This window comes from Amblyraja radiata, chromosome 35 (genome assembly GCF_010909765.2).
Source record: "Amblyraja radiata isolate CabotCenter1 chromosome 35, sAmbRad1.1.pri, whole genome shotgun sequence".
Classification (NCBI taxonomy): Eukaryota; Metazoa; Chordata; class Chondrichthyes; order Rajiformes; family Rajidae; genus Amblyraja; species Amblyraja radiata.
Window position 1 is genome coordinate 19,121,648 of NC_045990.1, and position 21,805 is coordinate 19,143,452.

Below are 21,805 nucleotides of genomic sequence, written 5' to 3' on the forward strand. Positions count from 1 at the left end.
CATATCGTATTAGTTTAGATTAGTTTAGTTTAGATTAGTTTAGTTTAGTTTAGTTTAGTTTAGTTTAGATTAGTTTAGTTTAGATTAGTTTAGTTTAGATTACTTTAGATTAGTTTAGTTTTGATTAGTTTAGTTCGGTTTAGATTAGTTTAGATTAGTTTCAATTAGTTTAGTTTAGTTTAGATTAGTTTAGTTTAGTTTAGTTTAGATGATCTTAGTTTAGTTAGATTAGTTTAGTTTTGTTTATAACTGCCATGGAGGTACAGTGAAAAACCTTTTTGTTGCGTGCTATCCAGTCAGCGGAAAGACTATACATGATAGACTATACGTGTAAGAAGGAACTGCAGATGCTGGTTTACACCGAAGATAGACACAAAATGCTGGAGTAACTCAGCGGGACAGGCAGCATCTCTGGAGAGAAGGAATGGGTGAAGTTTCAGGTCGAGACGCTTCGTCAGACTGTCGTCCAACATGGACCATAGTGCTGGAGTAGCTCATCGGAACAAGCAGCATCGCTGGAGAACATGGAAAGGGGACGTTTCGAGTTGCGATTTATCAGCCTGAAGAAGGTTGATAAATCCCAACCTGAAACGTCACCTTCTCCAGAGAGGCTGCCTGACCTGTTGAGTTACTCCAGCACTTTGTGTCTTTTTTTGACAAGCAAACCCACTTGACTCTTGATACCGGAGGCCAATGTGGTCCCTCGAGACCCTGCCACACACACAGCAGTCTCATCTCCCACTGAACTTCCCTGAAGCTGATGCCGCCCACATTCCCACCCCACTGTCTGCTGGGATGTGCCAGGGGAGAGTGTGGCTTCACTGGGCAGCCAGACCTTGGCATGGGCAGAGTCTAGAGACAAGACCACAAGCAATTGCAGAGAGCTGTGGACGCAGCCCAGACCATCACACAAACCAACCTCCCTTCCATCGACTCCATCTACACCTCACGCTGCCTCGGCAAGGCCAGCAGCATCATCAAGGACCAGTCTCACCCCGGCCACTCCCTCTTCTCCCCTCTCCCATCAAGCAAGAGGTACAGAAGTGTGAAAACGCACACCTCCAGATTCAGGGACAGTTTCTTCCTAGCTGTTATTAGGCAACTGAACCATCCTACCACAACCAGAGAGCAGTCCTGACCTCCCATCAACCTCATTGGAGACTCTTGGACTAATTATTCTGGCCTTATCTTGCACTAATCATTATTTACGTTATTCCCTTATCATGTATCTGTACACTGTGGACGGCTCGATTGTAATCATGTATTGTCTTTCCGCTGACTGGTTAGCACGCAACAAAAGCTTTTCACTGTACCTCGGTACACGTGACAATAAACTAAACTAAACTAAGAGGTAGTCTAAACATATATGGATGGATGGTTTCCACCGAAGATAGACATGAAATGCTGGGGTAACTCAGCGGGACAGGCAGCATCTCTGGAGAGAAGGAACGGGTGGCGGTTCGGGTCGAGGCCTTTGCTCAGACCCGAAACATCACCCATTCCTTCTCTCCAGAGATGCTGCCTGGCCCGCTGAGTTACTCCAGTTCTTTGTGTCTATCTTCGGTGTAAACCAGCATCTGCAGTTCCTTCTTACACAAAGAATATCCGCCTATCTACACGGTCCATCAGTGATAGAAGCAGAATTAGGCCATTTGGCCCATCAGGTCCACTCCACAATAGTGACAATAATGTATCTATCTATGAATGCGGGGAAGGGGTTGCGTGCAGGAACCGACCCTGTGGAGAGCTGCGTGACCTCTAGGGAGGGGTGCGTGACCTCTAGGGAGGGGTGCGCGACCTCTAGGGAAGGGAGCGCGACCTCTAGGGAGAGGAGCGTGACCTCTAGGGAGAGGAGCGTTACCTCTAGGGAGAGGAGCGTGACCTCTAGGGAGAGGAGCGTGACCTCTAGGGAGGGGTGCGTGACCTCTAGGGAGGGGTGCGTGACCTCTAGGGAGGGGTGCGCGACCTCTAGGGAAGGGAGCGCGACCTCTAGGGAGAGGAGCGTGATCCCTAGGGAGAGGTGCGTGACCTCTAGGGAGAGGAGCGTGACCCCTAGGGAGGGGTGCGTGACCTCTAGGGAAGGGAGCGCGACCTCTAGGGAGAGGAGCGTGACCCCTAGGGAGAGGTGCGTGACCTCTAGGGAGAGGTGCGTGACCTCTAGGGAAGGGAGCGCGACCTCTAGGGAGAGGAGCGTGACCTCTAGGGAGAGGAGCGTGACCCCTAGGGAGAGGAGCGTGACCTCTAGGGAGGGGTGCGTGACCTCTAGGGAGGGGTGCGTGACCTCTAGGGAGGGGTGCGCGACCTCTAGGGAAGGGAGCGCGACCTCTAGGGAGAGGAGCGTGACCCCTAGGGAGAGGAGCGTGACCTCTAGGGAGAGGAGCATGACCTCTAGGGAGAGGAGAGTTTGTGGACTGACCTGTGCCATGAACCCCTCCCCCCCAACCCCCACGTTCCTCACCTGTACAGGTGCTGGTGATGCCAGGATGGCGAAGCTGGCCAGGTATTGGCACCGGCAGGTGGTGCGGTCCCTGCCCGCGGTGACCACCTCACACCCCCGCTGGCTCCAGTCCATCCCCTCCTCACCCAGCGGCAAGCTGAAGCACTGCACGATCCCACTGCCCACTTCCTGCCACACACACACACACACACAGGGATGTCAGTGACACACACACCCACACCCTCACCCCTCCCCCCCACCCACACCGCCCCTCCCCCCCACCCACAACGCCCCTCCCCCGCAACACACACCTCCCCCCACCCACACCGCACATACCCCCCACCCACACATTCCCCACCCCCTACCCACACCGCACCTCCCCCCACCCACACTGCACCTACCCCCCACTCACACATTCCCCACCCCCCACCCACACCGCACCACCCCCCACACACACCGCACCTACCCCCCCACACTGTCCCCACCCCCCCACCCACACCACCCCTCCCCCCACCCACACCGCACCTACCCCCACACACACTGTCCCCACACACATTCCCGGCCAAACTAGACCATTCCTGGCCATTCCCGACCGACATCCATTGCTGGCCATGTCAGCTTTGTCCAGCCACCCATACACATGTCCTGGGGCCTCAAGTGACCACACAGTGGGTCAGTCGCTGCCTCACCTCGGAGTGCATGAGGGTGAGGTTGAGGGGCTCCCTCAGCGATGAGCCGAACCCCTGGCCCACCGCCACCGTCACCACGCTGGAGATCAGACGGAAGTCGGCCGGCTCCGGACCGGCCCCCTCTCTGGCCCCCTCTCCGGCCCACGCTCCCTCCAGGGCCGAGCCCAGGTTGTGGTAGTTGATGAATCCCACCCTGGTGGGGCCTGAGGGAGAGAGAGAGAGAGCAGAGTGAATGGGAAGGCCAGGGTCTGGGCCTGGCCAAGCTGGCCATCCACGAGTCACGGCACCAGGCAGAAGAGGGCTCTGCCCGAGCCGGCTGCCTGCCCCCTTTTCTGGGGTAACGCCCGTGCCCGGGTGGGTTAGAGAGGGACTACACGCTGTCCACAGGCACCCTGGGGGATTTCGGGGAACTGCTGGGCACTGCGGGGGGTGGAATGTGTCCTTAATAACGATGGCAATTTAGTTGTTTAAGAATATTTTTTGCCTTATACTATGGTGGTGGGTTTTGTTTTGAATCATTGACTATTCTACATATTATTATAAATAATTGAATAAATTATTTTTGGTTAAACAAAAGGGTCTGGGCACCCGACCCCAGTGTGACCCCTGACCCCGTGTAACCCTTGACCGCAGTGAAAACCTGAACCCCATGTACTTTGACTCCTGTGCAACCCCTGACCTGTGCCTGTTGACCCCTTTGATCCTCGACTCCTGAAACCAGTGTGACCCCCTGACCCCAGTATGAACACAACGCCTTTTGACCCCTGACCCCAGTCTAACCCCTGACCCCAGTCTAACCCCAACCCTAGTGTGACCCCTAACCCCAGTGCAACCCCTGGCCCCAGTGGGATCCCTGACCTCAGTGTATGTTGACCCCAGTGTGGCCCCTGACCCCAAACAACAGGTAAAGCCGGTGAGTGATAGGTGGATACAGGTGAGGGGGGGAGGGGGTTGAAAGGCAGATGTATGGACAGAGAGGTCAGAGATGAAACGAAAGGTTAGAAGAGGAGCGAATTGTGAAGCCAGAGGAAGGAATAGAGGTGGAAGGGGACAGGGAGAAATGGGCATGAGTCCAAGTGGGGCCCAGGGAGAACAAATAAAGTTTGGGAGAGTGGGCTTGCTGTGTGTAGAATCGTTCCCTACAATTGGAGAACTCAATGTGGAAACAAGGAACTGCAGTAGCTGGTTTATACACAAAAGGACACAAAGTGCTGGAGTAACTCAGAGGGTCAGGCAGCATCTCTGGAGAACATTTTGTCATTCTGAGGAATGACAAAACGCTGAAGAAGGGTCCCGACCCGAAATGTCACCTATCCATGTTCTCCACAGATGCTGCCTGACCCGCTGAGTTACTCCAGCACTCTGTGTCCTTTGGAGAATTCAATGATCATACCTTTGGATTGTAAGCTACCAAAGTGGAATATGAGGTGTCCTCTCCTCTCCATAGGGTGGTCTACTTGTGGGTCTGCAGGTGTCTGTAGAGGCCGATCCACGATCCACACATCTTGGTGCAACGTGGGCAGTGGAGACTGGCGGTGGTTGGTAGTGGCCGAGCCCCCTTCTCTCTCTCCTTACGGTGCTGTCCCTTTGTCTCTGCGACATGGTGTAGTTTTGTTTCGTGACGTGCAGCTCCTTCCTGCACGGATTTCCCCCACTCCAGCACCTGTCCAGTGCAATGTGCTCCCAGTTGCTCGATGTGATGTGGAATTTCTTCACACTTTACTTTAGACTTTAGAGATACAGCACGGAAACAGGCCCTTCGGACCACCGAGTCCGCGCCGACCAGCGACCCCCTCCCCCCCCGTACACTAGCACTATCCCACACACTAGGGACAATTTACAAGATTACCGAAGCCAACGTGCACACCTTTGGAGTGTAGGAGGAAACTGGAGCACCCGGAGAAAAAATACTCAGGTCACGGGGAGAACGTACAGACTCCACATAGACAGCTACCGTGGTCAGGATTGAACCCGGGTCTCTGACGCTGTGAGGCAGCAACTGCACCACCATTTGTGCTGTTTCTCCAGTTTGTGTGTGTGTGGCCTCACTCTGGCAATGGAGGAGGCCCAGGACAGAAAGGTCAGTGTGGGAATGGGAGGGGGAGATAAAGTGGTGAGTAGCCAGGAGATCCAGCAGGTCATGGCGGACTGAGCGCAGGTGTTTGGTGAAACGGTGAGCGAGTCTACGCTTGGTTAGAGAGAGAGAGAGAGAGAGAGAGGGAGGGAGAGAGATAAGGATGGAGTGAGAGCAATAGGGATGGAGGTAGTGTTACCTGTGTGGTTGTCTGTTGTGATGGCCGACCAGTACAGCTCCATCTCGTTGCCGGTCACGTTCAGGACCAGCCGATCGTCTGCCATGGCATTTCCTCGGTGGGAACGGATTTCAACGTCTATGGAAATGAACGGAGTCAAACATCTGCTCCGACAGCACTCCGCAACACACCCCCCCCCCCCCGCACCTCCTCACACCCCCACCCCACCAGGAGACCCGCGAGAGGTTTGTCATGGACGGGACGTCGCTGCTCCTGAGTCTGGCCGTGTGCTCGCTGCCAAGCTGCTGCACCCCGTGCGGTCCTGATGGGGATGCCTGGCTTCTACAGGGACTTGTTGAGAGTCTGGAACCTGGTTGCCGTTGACCAGGCCCCACCTCCACCGGCGGAGGGTGACGGCGCGGGCTTGAGAGCAGCCGGTCCCTGTCCCGCCCCATCGGGTGACCGGGGGGCTCAAACATGTGGAGTACTTGTGGTTGAGCAAGCCCCCGCTCAGCCGGAAGTACTCATCGGACCCAGGCGCCGTAATCCATCCCGGGAGCCGGTCCCACACAATTCCTCGACACCCTTCGTCTCCCTCCGAGACACAGGGAGGCGTGTCCTGTACAGGCTCCTCCTCCACACCCTGCACTTCCTCGCCCTGGTCCACCGTCCGGACACCAAGTGGCGGTCGGTGTTGCCTTCCGGTCGCGAGGGGGGCCCCCGGTGGGGGTCCCTCTACGCAGGGATTCTCCCCCTCTACATTGGGGACCTGGGGTGGAGGGTATTGCACCGAGGTGTTCCCTGCAACCTGTTTCTCTCGCGGTTCACAGACTCGCCAGCCGCCTGCCACTGTTGCGGGCTGGAAGAGTCTGTGTACCACGTGTACATGGAGTGCGTGAGGCTGCAGCCACTGTTTCAATACCTAAAGGGGCTGCTCCTTGCCTTCTGGCTGCATTTTTCACCCACCATCCTCATCTTTGGACACCCTGTGCGTAGGGGAGAGGGTAGGGCTGAAGATGTCCTGGTTGGGTTGCTCCTGAGCCTGGCCAAGCTGGCCATCCGCGAGTCACGGCGCCAGACGGTGGAGTGCTCTACCCGTGCCCGGGTGGGATTAGAAAGGGAATACGCCCTGTCTGCGGGCACCCTGAGGGAGTTCCGGGACCGCTGGGCGTTGAATGTATCCTCAATAAGGATTGTATCATAGTTGTATAGTAGTTTATTATGGATACATGTTTGTATTGTATTATGGTGGTGGGTTCTGGCTTGTTTTATTGTAGTGTAATATTATTTTTAATAATTGAATAAATTAAAAAAAAATAAAAATAAAAGCTGCTGCACCTTCCGCCGCACCAGTAGGACGGCTGTGGTGAGGGAATCCCCCAGGGTGAGGGGGAATCCCCCAGTGTGAGGGGATTCCCCAGTGTGAGGGGGGATTCCCCAGTGTAAGAGGGGATCCCCCAGTGTGAGGGGGAATCCCCAGTGTGAGGGAGAATCCCCCAGTGTGAGGGGGAATCCCCAGTGTGAGGGAGAATCCCCCAGTGTGAGGGGAAATCCCCAGTGTAAGGGAGAATCCCCCAGTGTAAGGGGGAATCCCCCGGTGTGAGGGGTATCCCCCAATGTGAGGGGAATCCCCCTGTGTGAGGGGAATCCCCCTGTGTGAGGGGGATTCCCCAGTGTGAGGGGGAATCCCCAGTGTGAGGGGGAATCCCCAGTGTGAGGGGAATCCCCTGTATGAGGAGGGATTCCCCTGTATGAGGAGGGATTCCCCACTGCTGAAGGAATCCCCAGGGCTGACAGATGTCCCCTTGATGAGAGGGATTACCCAGTGTGAGGGGGAATCCCTGCTGTGAGAGCAAGTCCCCAATGTTACGAGGGATTCCCTGCTGCTGAGGAAGAGGGACGGAGGGAGAGAGGGAGGAAAGGAGGGTAGGAGAGAGTGAGAGAGAGAGATAGAGAGAGAGGAAGGAGGGAGAGAGAGGGAGGGAGATCGAAAGATAGAGAGAAAGGGAGAGAGGGAGGAAGGGAGGGAATGGGAGAGACAGAGAGAGAGGGAAAGGGAAGGAGAGAGAGAGAGAGAGAGAGAGAGAGAGAGAAAGAGAGAGGGATGGGGGGAGGGTGGAAGGGAAGCAAAGGGAGAGAGAGGGGGATGTAGGTTGAAAGGGAGAGAGGGAGGGAAAAGAGAGAGAGGGAGGGAGGAAGCAGGAAGGGTGTGGAAGGGCCGTAGTAGATTAACAGATGAGTGTCCTGGGTGCCTGGCGCTGTGGGCAGCCATTCTGTGCCACCGTGCCACCCGGCGTTGTATGTGGGTCTATTTACCCAGGTTGTGGGTGGAGATTGACAGCGGAGCCACGGCACTGGCAGTAGGTGAGGCCATCAGTGCCAGGGCCACCGTGTGCAGCAGAGTGGAGGCTGCCCTTAGCCTGGTGCCCTTCTCCACAGCGCCCCAGTTCATGCCGCCCAGCGCCCGGTCTATCTGGTTGGCGATGACCTGTTGAGAGGGGGGCACATGTGAGGGGCAGGGGAGAACATAGACATCACCGCTCAGGTTCAGTTCAGAGCTACAGCGCGGAAACAGGCCCTTCAGTCCTCCATGTCCGCACCAACCAGCGATCCCTTGTACACTAGCACTATCCTGCACACTAACACGATCTTACACACTAGCACTATCCTGCACACGAGCACGATCTTACACACTAGCATTATTCTGCACACTAGCATGATCTAACACACTAGCACTATCCTGCACACGAGCACGATCTTACACACTAGCATTATTCTGCACACTAGCATGATCTAACACACTAGCACTATCCTGCACACTAGCATGATCTTACACACTAGCACGATCTTACACACTAGCATGATCTTACACACTAGTATGATCTTACACACTAGCATGATCTAACATACTGCACAATCTTACACACTAGCACGATCTTACACACTAATATGATCTTACACACTAGCATGATCGAACACTGCACAATCTTACACACTAGTATGATCTTACACACTAGCATGATCTAACACACTCGCACAATCTTACACACTGGCACGATCTTACACACTAGCACTATCTCACACACTAGCATGATCTTACACACTAACACTATCTTACACACTGGCATGATCTTACACACTCGCACAATCTGACACAGTAGCACTATCCTGCACACAAGCACTATCTCACACACTAGCACAATCTTACACACTAGCATGATCTTACACACGAGCACAATCCTACACACTAGCACTATCTTACACACTAGCACAATCTTACACACTAGTATGATCTTACACATTAGCATGATCGTACACTAGCACAATCTTACACACTAGTATGATCTTACACACTAGCACAATCTTACACACTAATATGATCGTACACACTAGCACTATCCTACACACTAGCACTATCTTACACACTAGCACGATCTTACACACTAGGGACATTTTACAGAAGCATATTAACCTGCAAACCTGCACGTCTTCACGAGTGTGGGAGGAAACCGGAGCTCTGAAGAAGTGTCTCAAGCCGAAACGTCACCCATTCCATCTCTCCAGACCTTTTATTCTGAGGCTGTGCCTTCTAATCCTAGACTCTCCCACCAGTGGAAACATCCTCTCCACATCCACTCTATCCAGGCCTTTCATTATTCTGTGTTTCAATGAGGTCCCCCCTCATTCCTCTAAACTCCAGTGAGTACAGGCCCAATGCCGTCAAACGCTCATCATATGCTAACCCACTCATTCCTGGAATCATTCTTGTAAACCTCCTCTGGACCCTCTCCAGAGCCAGCACATCCTTCCTCAGATACGGGGCCCGGTTTCCTCCCACACTCCAAAGACGTGCAGGTTTGCAGCTAAATTGGCTTGGGTAAAATTGTAAATGATCCCTGGTGTGTGTCGGATGGTGTTAGTGTGCAGAGATCGCTGGTCAACGCTGACTCGGCCGGCCGAAGGGCCTGGTTTTCCACGCTGTATCTCTAAACTAAACTAAACCAACCTGAATGACTACCGCCCAGTTGCCCTAACTCCAATCCCAATGAAGTGCTTCGAAAGGCTGGTCCTCTCCCACATCAAATCCAGCATCCCTGCCTCACTGGACTCTCATCAATTTGCATACAGGGCAAATAGATCAACAGAGGATGCCATCTCTCTGGCTCTTCACACTGTCCTGACTCACCTGGATAGATAGGGCACGTACGTGAGGATGCTCTTCATTGACTATAGCTCTGCATTCAATACGGTCATCCCCACCAAGCTCACCACCAAACTCCACCAGCTAGGCCTCAGCTCGCCGATATGTGATTGGATCCTGAACTTTCTGACGGAGCGACCGCAGGCAGTGAGACTGGGCCCGCACCTGTCCTCCACTATCACCCTGAGCACCGGCACACCACAGGGCTGTGTACTAAGCCCCATGCTCTACTCCCTCTTCACTCACGACTGTGTTCCTGCATTCGACACCAACACCATCGTGAAGTTTGCAGATGACACAACAGTGATTGGGCTGATCACCAACGGTGATGAAACAAAATACAGAGCGGAGGTGCAGAACCTGGCGGACTGGTGCACACGTAACAACTTGTCACTAAACACCTCCAAGACCAAGGAGCTGATTATTGACCTCAGGAGGTCCCATAATGGAGAATACGCCCCAATCTCCATTTACGGGGAAAGTGTGGAGAGAGTGTCCAGCTTTAAGTTTCTGGGCACTCACATTTCAGAGGACCTCACATGGTCCACCAACACCGCTGCGCTGGTCAAGAAGGCACAGCAACGACTTTTCTTCCTGAGGACATTAAAAAAGACTGGTCTGCCCCAACAGCTGCTGACAACGTTCTACCGCTGCACCACAGAGAGCATATTAACGTATGGCATCTCTGTGTGGTATCTCAGCTGCACGGAGGCGGAGAGGAGAGCTCTTCAGCGCGTCGTCCACAGAGCGCAGAGGATTATTGGGACAGAGCTACCAGCCTTGGAGGGCATCTACCACACGCGGTGCCTCAGGAAGGCCGTCAGCATCCATAAAGACTCATCACACCCCTGTAACGGTCTGTTCGAACTACTTCCCTCCGGCAGACGTTACATGGCTTTCTACGCCCGAATCTCCAGACTCAGAAACAGCTTTATTCCAAGAGCTATAGCGGCTCTGAACCGGCCCTGCTGAGTGCCCCCCACCCCCCCCTGGACTGTCTCCCTCGGATGGTCACGTCACATGGCTTATTTATTTATTTTACTTTTCTTTTACATCGGTTGGAAGCTGCATACTAAATCTCGTTGCACTGACGTGCAATGACAATAAAAGATATTATTATTATTATTATTAAAAAGGAAACTAATCTTCTTTCCTGCATGCATCAGGCTCTCGAACACTGCACAGAACTGACCTAAGCTCTACCTCAGCACCAAAGTTACGACAGATCTTGTACGATCATCTCTCCCCCTCTGCATTCCTCTGCCCCTTCCCCCTCAAACCTCCCCCTCCTGTTCATCTCTCCCCCTCCCCTCACTGCTAATCACCTCACCACTCTCTCTCTCCCTCCCACCATCTACCCCTGTCCGCAGCTCTTCACCTCTCACCCCTCCCCCCCACCATCTCTCACACCCCTCACCTCCCCTCACCCCTCTCCCATCACCCCCTCCCCCTCCCAACACCCTCCCCCTCATACCCTCTCTCCCACCCAGGCCCTCTCATAGATGAACTGAGGCCCAGGCCAATTTCTATTTTAGAGCCCACCCCCCCTCCCAAATCAAGATCCCTTTGAAGCAGACAGGCGTAAGGTCCAGGCCAAATGGCACTCGTTGCCCCCCCCCCCCCCTCCCCCCCCGTCTCTGTTAGGGCCTGATACCACCCTCTTCCTTAACACTCTCCCCTCCACCCACCCATCCCTCTCATCCTCCATCCTCCCCCTCCTCCACCTTTCTCCCCACCTCTGGGGGAGGCTTGGGCAGGGACCGTTGTAACTCACCACCACGGGTAACCTCTTCAGGCGGCTGAAATCCATTAAAAAGATGCTGAGGTTTGTCAACGTGGAGATTTCCAGCTGATCGCCTGTGTTTCAAACACGCCACAGATTAGTGTGTGTGTGTGTATATGTGTGTGTGTGTGTATATGTGTGTGTGTGTATATGTGTGTGTGTGTATATGTGTGTGTGTGTATATGCATGTCTGTATATATGAGTGTGTATATGTGTGTGAGTATATGCAAATCTGTATATATGAGTGTGTGTACATGTGTGCGTGTATATGCGTGTGTGTGTGTATATATATATGAGTGAGTGTGTGTATATGTGTGTGCATGTATATATAGACACATATAGATATATATGTGTGTGTGTGTAAGAGAGTATGTTTGTGTGTGTGTATATATATGTGTGTGTGTGTGTGTGTGTGCAAATGTGTGTGTGTGTGCTTGTGTGAATATGTTTGTGTAGGTACGTGAGTGTGCATGTGTGCGTGTGTGTGGGTGTGTCTGTAACTGTGCGTGAAGGTATGCGTGTGTGTGAGAGTACGTGTATGTGTGTACGTGTATGTGTGTGTATATATATGTGTGCGCGCGTATATATATATATTTATATGTGTGTGTATATATATATATAAGTAGATGCTGGAATCTAGAGCAAAACACAAAGTGCTGGAGGAACTCAGTGGGTCAGGCAGCATCTGTGGAGGGAATGGACAGAAGACGTTTTGGGTTGGGACCCTCGTTCAGACTGAAAGTCTTGAGAAGGACATCAGTGTGAAGAAGGGTCCCGATCCGGATCATCACCCACCATTCCCTCCACAGATGCTGCCTGAGTCACTTTGTGTTTTAGTTGAGGGAGAAGTCTGTGCCAGTCTTCAATTTTCCCAGCTGGGAGATATGACTAACGCAGGCACGGGGTAACGGTACCGCGCAGACTGGGAGAGCCAAAACCAGCCAGCGCCCCACTTACCCTGGGAACCAGGAATGAGGCCTGATCCACTCTCTCCATCTACAATGGGGGGGAGAAGAACATGAGTTAAGGTCAGGGCAAGGTCTTGTACAACTTGATGTCACTCTACATGAAACAAGGCGAGGGGGATGTACAGATGTGGGAGTCCACCAAACTCCAAGGAAGATGTGGACTGCAGTTCAGTTCAGTTTAGTTTATTGTCACGTGTCCCGAGGTACAGTGGAAAGCTTTTGTTGCGTGTCAGCGTGTCAACCAGTCAGCGGAAAGACTATGGATGATTATCAGGCAACTGAATCATCCAACCACAACCAGAGAGCAGTGCTGAACTACTATCTACCTCTTTGGTGACCCTCACACTATCCTTGATTGGGCTTTGCTGGCGTTACCTTGCACTAAACGTTATCCATCTTCCTCACTCCCACCCCCTCCATGGGGAAGAGTCAGAGTGAACCCCACTCACCATCACTCACAGTCATATAGTCATAGTAGTCTCCTGTAATAGATGTGAAGAGAATATGGATTAATACTGGGCAGAGGAGAACACAGTCACAAACAGGCAGGCACATGCAGGACAAGGTTTCTACTCATTAATATCATCTTCACAACTTTAGTTTGGAGTTTAGTTTGGAGTTTTTGGAGCACTATTATTGTTTGTTTTGTGTGTGTGTGTGAGTGTGCATGTGTGAGTGTGTGTGTGTATGTGTGTGTATGTGTGTGTGTGAGTGTGTGTATGTGTGTGTATGTGTGTGTGTGTGTGAGAGTGTGAATGTGTGTGTATGTGCGTGTGTGTATGCATATGTGCGTATGTGTGTGTATGCGTGTGTGTGAGTGAGTGTGTATGTGTGTGTGTATGTGTGAGTGCGAGTGTGAGAGTGTGTGTGTGTATGTGTGTGTGTGTGTGTGTGTGTGTGTGTGTATGTGTGTGTGTGTGTGTGTGTGTGTGTGTGTGTGTGTGTGTGTATTTGTGTGTGCGTATGTGTGTGTGTGTGTGTATGTATTTGTGTGTGCGTATGTGTGCGTATGCGTGTGTGTGTGTGCGTATGCGAGTGAGTGTGTATGTGTGTGTGTATGTGTGTGTGTGTGTGTATGTGTGTGTGCGTGAGTGTGCATATGTGTGAGTGTGTGTGTGTGAGTGTGTGTGTGTGAGTGTGTGTGTGAGTGCATCTGTGTATGTGTTGAGGGTGTGGATGTTGTGTGTGTGTGCGCGTGTGTGCGTGTGTGAGTGTGTGTATGTGTGTAAGTGTGCATGTGCGTGTGTATGTGGGTGCTGTACAGAGAGAACGTACAAACTCCGTACAGACAGCACCCGTAGTCAGGATGGAACCCGGGTGTCTGGCGCTGTGAGGCAGTAACTCTACCACTGTGCCACCGTGCCATCCCAAGGTGTTTGCCTTCTTCTGCCCTGGGACTGGGTCCACAGCCTGGCATCACCGAGCCCACCCTGGCACACATTGATGCCCGGACAGTGTGAAGGGGCAGAAGTCACCAATCAGACCAGTCTCACCACCCGTGTGTGTGAGTGTGTGTGTGAGTGTTGTGCTGTGAGTGTGTGTGTGCGTGTGTGTGTGGTGTGTGGAGTTTGTGTGTGCAAGGTGTTTGCCTTCTTCTGCCCTGGGACTGGGTCCACAGCCTGGCATCACCGAGCCACCCTGGCACACATTGATGCCCGGACAGTGTGAAGGGGCAGAAGTCACCAATCAGACCAGTCTCACCACCCGTGTGTGTGAGTGTGTGTGTGTGAGTGTGTGTGAGTGTGAGTGTGTGTGTGAGTGTGAGTGTGAGTGTGTGTGTGAGTGTGTGTGTGAGTGTGTGTGTGTGAGTGTGTGTGTGAGTGTGTGTGAGTGTGTGTGTGTGTGTGTGAGTGTGGTGTGTGTGTTAGTGTGTGTGTTAGAGTGTGTGTGTGTGAGTGTGTGTTAGTGTGGTGTGTGTGTGTGTTAGTGTGGTGTGTGTGTGTGTGTGTGTGTGTATATACAGACACAACATGGAATCACTCACACACACACACGCATGTATGATTTATATCTATATTTATATATATATACACAGACACTGACTGTTTCTCGTTTATAATACTATGTACGATATAATGCACCATGTTTACATATTCTGTTGTGTTGCTACAAGTAAGAATTTCTCTGTTCCATCCAGGACATATCCTACAAACCTGCACCTCTGTGGAGTGTGGGAGGAAACCGGAGCACCCGGAGAAAACCCACGCAGGTCACGGGGAGGTCGTGCAAACATCACACAGAGGTGGGGATCGATGGGGATCTGGCGTTGTGAGACAGCGGCTCTACCCGTTGCAAAGGAGACGTGACGGACAACTCGATGTGTCCCCCACCCCACCCCCCAATACTCGACCCCGAGAGAGAGAGAGAGAGACGGCTCACCTCCGGTGGTGACTGCACTCCATGCTGTAAGTGAACAGTCACAGGTTAATCTTCACAGGTTCAAGCACAAGGTGGACGTAAGATGCAAGCCCACCGGCCCCCAGGGAGGCAGGAGCAGGAGGAGGAGGGGGGGTGGGGAGGGGCGGGGGGGTAGGTCATTTTTGTTTACCAAATATAAATTTAATAAATCATTTACTGAGATAATATGTACAATACAAAACAACATCAATCAACCCACCACCATAATTTAGAACAAATATTCTTAAATATCGAATATTCTGAATATTAAATTACTATTAAATAACACGGTGATGCAGGTGTAGAGTTGCTGCCTCACAGCGTCAGAGACCCAGGTTCGATCCTGACTACGGGTGCTGTCTGTACGGAGTTTCTACGTTCTCCCCGTGACCTGCGTGGGTTTTCTCCGGGTGCTCCGGTTTCCTCCCACACTCCAAAAACGTGCAGGTTTGTAGTTTAATTGGCTTCATTAAAATTGTAAATAGTCCCTAGTGTGTGTAGGATAGTGTTGGTGTACGGGGATCGCTGGTTGGTGCAGACTCGGTGGGCCAAATGGCCTGTTTCCGCACTGTTTCTCTAAACTAAACTAAACTAAACTCACTGAAAATGATCAAATGGCATCAGAGTCATAGTTTCCAGAGAGCTGTCGTTGCGGAGCTGCATAGATACATAGATACATAGAAAATAGGTGCAGGAGTAGGCCATTCGGCCCTTCGAGCCTGCACCGCCATTCAATATGATCATGGCTGATCATCCAACTCAATATCCCACCCCTGCCTTCTCTCCATACTCCCTGATCCCTTTAGCCACAAGGGCCACATCTAACTCCCTCTTAAATATAGCCAATGAACTGGCCTCAACTACGTTCTATGGCAGAGAGTTCCAGAGTTCTCATCTCGGTCTTAAAGGATTTCCCCTCTATCCTTAAACTGTGACCCCTTGTCCTGGACTTCCCCAACATCGGGAGCAATCTTCCTGCATCTAGCCTGTCCAACCCCTTAAGAATTTTGTAAGTTTCTATAAGATCCCCTCTCAATCTCCTAAATTCTAGAGAGTATAAACCAAGTCTATCCAGTCTTTCTTCATAAGACAGTCCTGACATCCCAGGAATCAGTCTGGTGAACCTTCTCTGCACTCCCTCTAAGGCAATAATGTCCTTCCTCAGATTTGGAGACCAAAACTGTACGCAATACTCCAGGTGTGGTCTCACCAAGACCCTGTACAACTGCAGTAGAACCTCCCTGCTCCTATACTCAAATCCTTTTGCTATGAAAGCTAACATACCATTCGCTTTCTTCACTGCCTGCTGCACCTGCATGCCTACTTTCAATGACTGGTGTACCATGACACCCAGGTCTCGCTGCATCTCCCCTTTTCCTAGTCGGCCACCATTTAGGTAATAGTCTGCTTTCCTGTTTTTGCCACCAAAATGGATAACCTCACATTTGAGAGCTCTCACTTCCCGAAACCCAGCAATGCATGGACAGGCAAATCAGGGTCAGAATAGGCCACTCGGCCCTTCTAGCCTGACTTGCCCTCTGATCCATCTATACTCACCTGCCATGCTTTGTCCTCCCACCCCCTTTTCAAGCTTTCTTTTCCCACCCCACCCCCCCGCAATCAGTCTGAAGAAGGGTTCCGATCCGAAACGTCACCTATTCCTTCTCCTCCAAAGATGCTGCCTGACTCGCTGAGTTACTCCAGCACTCTGTGCCCTTTTGTGCATTAACCAGCATCTGCAGTAGTTTGTTTCTACTATTTATACAATGATAACCCTTTACTCTGTTATAGTGGACAATCGCCAAGAACGGACATAATTCCCCCGCCCCCCATCTCCCCCCCCCCCCCATCCGTTATAACAAGGGTTCACTTTACTGACAAGTCTATGGGTTATTTTAGTTTAGAGATACAATGCGGAAACAGGCCCTTCGGCCCACCGAGTCCGCACTGACCAGCGATCCCCGCACACCAACACTATCCCACACACACTAGGGACAATTTACAATTTTAGCAAAGCCAATTAACCTACAAACCCGCGCGTCTTTGGAGTGTGGGAGGAAACCGGAGCACCCGGAGAAAACCCACGCAGGTCACGGGGAGGTTGAGCAAACACCACACAGAGGTGGGGATCGATGCCGGGACTCTGTCGTTGTAACGCAGTGGCCCTACCCATTGCACACGGGACGTGACGGACAACCCGATGTGTTCCTCCCCCCCCCAATACTCGACCCCGAGAGAGAGAGAGAGAGACGGGACTCACCTCCGGTGGTGACTGTACTCCACGCTGTAAGTGAACAGTCACAGGTTAATCTTCACAGGTTCAAGCACAAGGTGGACGTAAGATGCAAGCCCACCGGCCCCCAGGGGGGCAGGAGCGGGATGAGGAGGGAGGGGATGGGTCATTTTTGTTTACCAAATATAAATTTAATAAATCATTTACTGAGATAATATGTACAATACAAAACAACATCAATCAACCCCCCACCATAATTTAGAACAAATATTCTTAAATATCGAATATTCTGAATATTAAATTAATATTAAATAACACGGTGGTGCAGGTGTAGAGTTGCTGCCTCACAGCGCCAGTGACCCGGGTTCGATCCTGACTATGGGCGCTGTCTGTATGGAGTTTGTACGTTCTCCCTGTGACCTGCGTGGGTTTTCTCCGGGTGCTCCAGTTTCATGGTGGGTAAGTCCGCAGCTCCGTGACTGGAGCCCCAGGTCGTTCCTGTTGGAGGCCGCTCCACGGTGCTCGGCCCCAACGACAACGGAGACCCGACAGAGAACAGGTCGGGTTCTCCTTACAGGGAAAATATTTTTAAAGTTTCCCCCCCCCCGCCCCCACACACATACCCGGTTAAAAAAAGCACTTTAAACTACATTTAAACAAGACAAAAAAATTAAAAAACAGACGGATTGCAGAGGCCGCTGCGACATGAGTCACGCCGCCCACCCTTAATGATATGAAACAATAGACAATAGACAATAGGTGCAGGAGCAGGCCATTCGGCCCTTCAAGCCAGCACCGCCATTCAATGTGATCATGGCTGATTATCCCCAATCAGTACCCCGTTCCTGCCTTCTCCCCATATCCCCTGACTCTGCTATCTTCAAGAGCCCCATCTAGCTCTCTCATGAAAGTATCCACAGAACCGGCCTCCACCGCCCTCTGAGGTAGAGAATTCCACAGACTCACAACTGTGTGAAAAAGTGTTTCCTCGTCTCTGTTCTAAATGGCTAATCCCTTATTCTTAAACCGTGGCCCCTGGTTCTGGACTCCCCAACATCGGGAACATGTTTCCTGCCTCTAGTGTGTCCAAACCCTTAATAATCTTTTAGGTTTCAATGAGATCCTCTCATCCTTCTAAACTCCAGAGTGTACAAGCCCAGCCACTCCATTCTCTCAGCATATGATAGTCCCGCCATCCCGGGAATTAACCTTGTAAACCTACGCTGCACTCCCTCAATAGCAAGAATGTCCTTCCTCAAATTTGGAGACCAAAACTGCACACAATAGACAAAAACAGTACACAATACTTTAGATATCAAACACTGGATATCATCTTTCAAATATCTCCGTTTAAAAATAAATGACTTCCTCTTAGCAGGTAAAGCAAACCAATTCCAAAAGACGTGGTCTACGTTTATGGACCTATTACAAGCATGAGGTGCAATAGTAATTTTAAAAATAAATAAATAAATAAATGGTATCAGGACCTGGCAATGGGAGGTAAAACAACAAAAACAGACTTGGTTGGTAGTCTTTCTGCAGAGTTTAATGTTATAATAGAGCGATTGTCCTTACTTTCTGTTTCTTTCTTTTCTAGGGTCTACTTTCTTACTTTACTTCCTTCTCTAACTTCTTTTCTAAGGGGCTTTCTTTTCCCAACACTCTCTTGCACTTCACGACTCTTGCGCACCTTCTTTACTTTCCTTACTTCTATCTTTTTCTTAAAGCTTAAAAAAAAAAAATGAAGCGGTACAAAAAATGTATTAAGATATATGTGTTGTGTGTTATTGTAATTTACCGTACTTCTAATAAAAATATATTTTTTTAAATAAATAAATAAATAAATGACATTTTGGCACATGATGCTAACTGGCTCCTCTGGCCACCGATTACTCACTGACCATTGATCTCCAGTTCACACTAGAACTATATTATCCCTCTTTCTCAACCACTCCCTACACGCTAGAGGCAGTCTACACAGGGCCAATTAACCTATGGACCCACACGTATTTAGGGTGTAGAAGGAAACCGGAGCACCTGGAGGAAACCCACGTGGTCACAGGGAGAACCTGCAAAGTCCACATACAGACAGCATCTGAGGTCCGGATCGAACTTGCAAACCAGTTTCTGCAGTTCCTTGTGTCTGGAATAGATCAGCCGGGTGAATATTCTCCTATAGAGCCACATTTTATCGTTAGAATTTTCCACAAAGACGTTCGAACAATTATTAGCGTTGAGCAGAGTAGACTTACCGAGGAGGTGAAGCCAGTAAACCCACTTCATTCCAAAATCACTCCGTCTCTCTCAGTCTCTCCGTCTCTCTCAGTCTCTCCGTCTCTCTCAGTCTCAAAGCCTCTCAACCTCTCCCCGTCTCACTCACTCAAAGTCTCTCAGGGTCCCAATCTCTCTCGGTCTCTCTCAGTCTCTCCGTCTCTCTCACTCTGTCCCTCTCAGTCTCTCCGTCTCCCTCAGTCTCTCCGTCTCTCTCAGTCTCTCCGTCTCCCTGTCTCTCCGTCTCTCTCAGTCTCTCCCAGTCTCTCTCAGTCTCTCCGTCTCTCTGTCTCTCTGTCTCTCCGTCTCCCCCGTCTCTCTGTCTCTCCGTCTCTCTCAGTCTCTCTCAGTCTCTCCGTCTCTCTCTGTCTCCCAGTCTCTCTCAGTCTCTCCGTCTCTCTCTGTCTCCCCGTCTCTCTCAGTCTCTCGGTCTCTCTCAGTCTCTCCGTCTCTCTCAGTCTCTCCGTCTCTCTGTCTCTCCGTCTCCCCCGTCTCTCTGTCTCTCCGTCTCTCTCAGTCTCTCTAAGTCTCTCTCAGTCTCTCTCCGTCTCTCTCAGTCTCTCTCAGTCTCTCTCAGTCTCTCCGTCTCCCCCGTCTCTCTGTCTCTCCGTCTCTCTCAGTCTCTCCGTCTCCCCCGTCTCTCTGTCTCTCCGTCTCTCTCAGTCTCCCCGTCTCCCTCCCAGCCTCTCCGAGTCTCCAGTCTGCACGACTGCTCTACATTCATGTGAAGTAGTCTTGCCCGTCTTTGATGACCACATGATGTCTGTCACATTGAGTTCAAATCTTTTGCCAATCACATTCTGCCTACGTTTGCATTTCTGTCAGTGAAATTGAGAACTAAGAATGAGGAACGAGTTGCTCATTCCTTTAAATAGTTCCAGTGGTTCCATTTCTTCTTAAACGTATTCTTTGCAATCAAAGTTTGTAGCAAAAAAACCCCCAGAGTCAGTCAGATTATTTTAGTTTTTAGTTTAGAGATACAACGTGGAAACAGGCCCTTAACAGAAACATTAATTTCTATCCTACACACACTAGGGAACAATTTACAGAAGCCAATTAACCTACAAACCTTACCATCGGCCCATCAAGTCTACTCCGCCATTCAATCATGGCTGTTCTATCTTTCCCTCTCAAACCCATTCTCCTGCCTTCTCCCCATAAATCCTTGAAATCCGTACATACCTCATATATACCGGAGATAGACACAGAGTGCTGGAGTAACTCAGCGGGTCAGGCAGCATCTCTGGAGACTATGGATAGCTTACCAACCTGGTGTCAAAGGTCCCAACCTGAAACATCATCCATCCATGTGTCCATCACACTAGTTCTATGTTTAGTTTAGAGATACAGTGGGGAACCAGGCCCTTCGGCCCACTGAGTCCATGCCGACCCATTCACACCAGTTCTATGTTATCACACTTTCTCATCCACTCCCTACACACAAGGCGGCAATTTACAGGGGGACAATTAAGCTACAAGCCTGTACGTCTTTGGGATGTGGGAGGAAACCGGAGCACCTGGTGAAACCCACGTGGTCACAGGGAGAACGTACAAACTCCATCCAGACAGCACCCGAGGTCAAGATCGAACCCGGGTCTCTGGTACTGTGAGGCAACAACTCTACCACTGCGCCACCGTGCCACCCTATAGGTGTGAGGTTCCTCATGGTAGGCTGCTCTGGAAGGTTAGATCGCATGGGATCCAAGGAGAGATAGCCGAATGGATAGAAAATTGGCTCCATGGTAGGAAGCAGAGGGTGATGGTGGAAGGTTGCTTCTCGGACTTGATGCCTGTGACTAGTGGTGTGTCTCAGGGTTCACTGCTGGGCCCGTTACTGTTTGTCATCTACATCAATGATTTGGATGCGAACATACAGGGCAAGATTAGCAAGTTTGCTGATGATACAAAAGTGGGTGGTTTTGAAGATGGTTGTGAAAGATTGCGGCAGGATCAGGATCGATTGGTCAGGTGGGCGGAGAAATGGTCGATGGAATTTAATACAGAGAAGTGTGAGGTGTTGCATTTTGGGTCGTCGAACAAGGGCACGACCTACACAGTAAATGGTAGGCCTCTGGGGAGTTGTAGAGCAGAGGGATCTAGGAGTACAGGTGCATGGTTCCTTGAAGGTCGAGTCGCAGGTAGATAAGGTGGTCAAAAATACTTTTGGCACTTTGGCCTTCATCAGTCAGAGTATTGAGTATAGAAGTTGGGAGGTCATGTTGCAGTTGTCTAAGACGTTGGTGAGACCGCATTTAGAGTATTGTGTTCAGTTCTGGACACCATGTTATAGGAAAGATATTGTCAAGCTGGAAAGGGTTCAGAGAAGATTTACGAGGATGTTGTCAGGACTAGAGTCATGTCAAGTCAAGTCACATTTATTTATATAGCACATTTAAAAAACAACTCTCGTTGGCCAAAGTGCTTTACATTTGTTATATGAATAGCACAACAAAACAGACTACATACATATATACATGTAGCCCTCACTCAGAGGACGTCAGGAAAGGCTTGGGAGTATAGATAAGTCTTTATTCTTAAAAGAGTCGATGGAGGGGGCAGTTCTGATGGGAAGGG

General features: G+C 50.8%; 1 protein-coding gene across 1 annotated transcript in view; it reads right to left on the bottom strand.

Annotated features, from left to right (window-relative positions):
• Nucleotides 1-19,290, bottom strand: part of LOC116991881 (adhesion G protein-coupled receptor E3-like) — a 32,581-nt gene extending 13,291 nt beyond the window's left edge. The window contains exons 1-10 of the mRNA XM_033050857.1: nt 19,213-19,290; nt 16,988-17,011; nt 14,710-14,733; nt 12,780-12,812; nt 12,320-12,358; nt 11,354-11,436; nt 7,695-7,866; nt 5,400-5,516; nt 3,127-3,329; nt 2,459-2,626 (exon numbers count right to left, since the gene is read on the bottom strand). Coding sequence (XP_032906748.1) covers nt 2,459-2,626; nt 3,127-3,329; nt 5,400-5,516; nt 7,695-7,866; nt 11,354-11,436; nt 12,320-12,358; nt 12,780-12,812; nt 14,710-14,733; nt 16,988-17,011; nt 19,213-19,243 — 894 coding nt within the window. The 5' untranslated portion in view covers nt 19,244-19,290. The remainder of the gene's footprint in view (nt 1-2,458; nt 2,627-3,126; nt 3,330-5,399; nt 5,517-7,694; nt 7,867-11,353; nt 11,437-12,319; nt 12,359-12,779; nt 12,813-14,709; nt 14,734-16,987; nt 17,012-19,212) is intronic.
• Between the last annotated feature and the right edge of the window lie 2,515 nt (nt 19,291-21,805).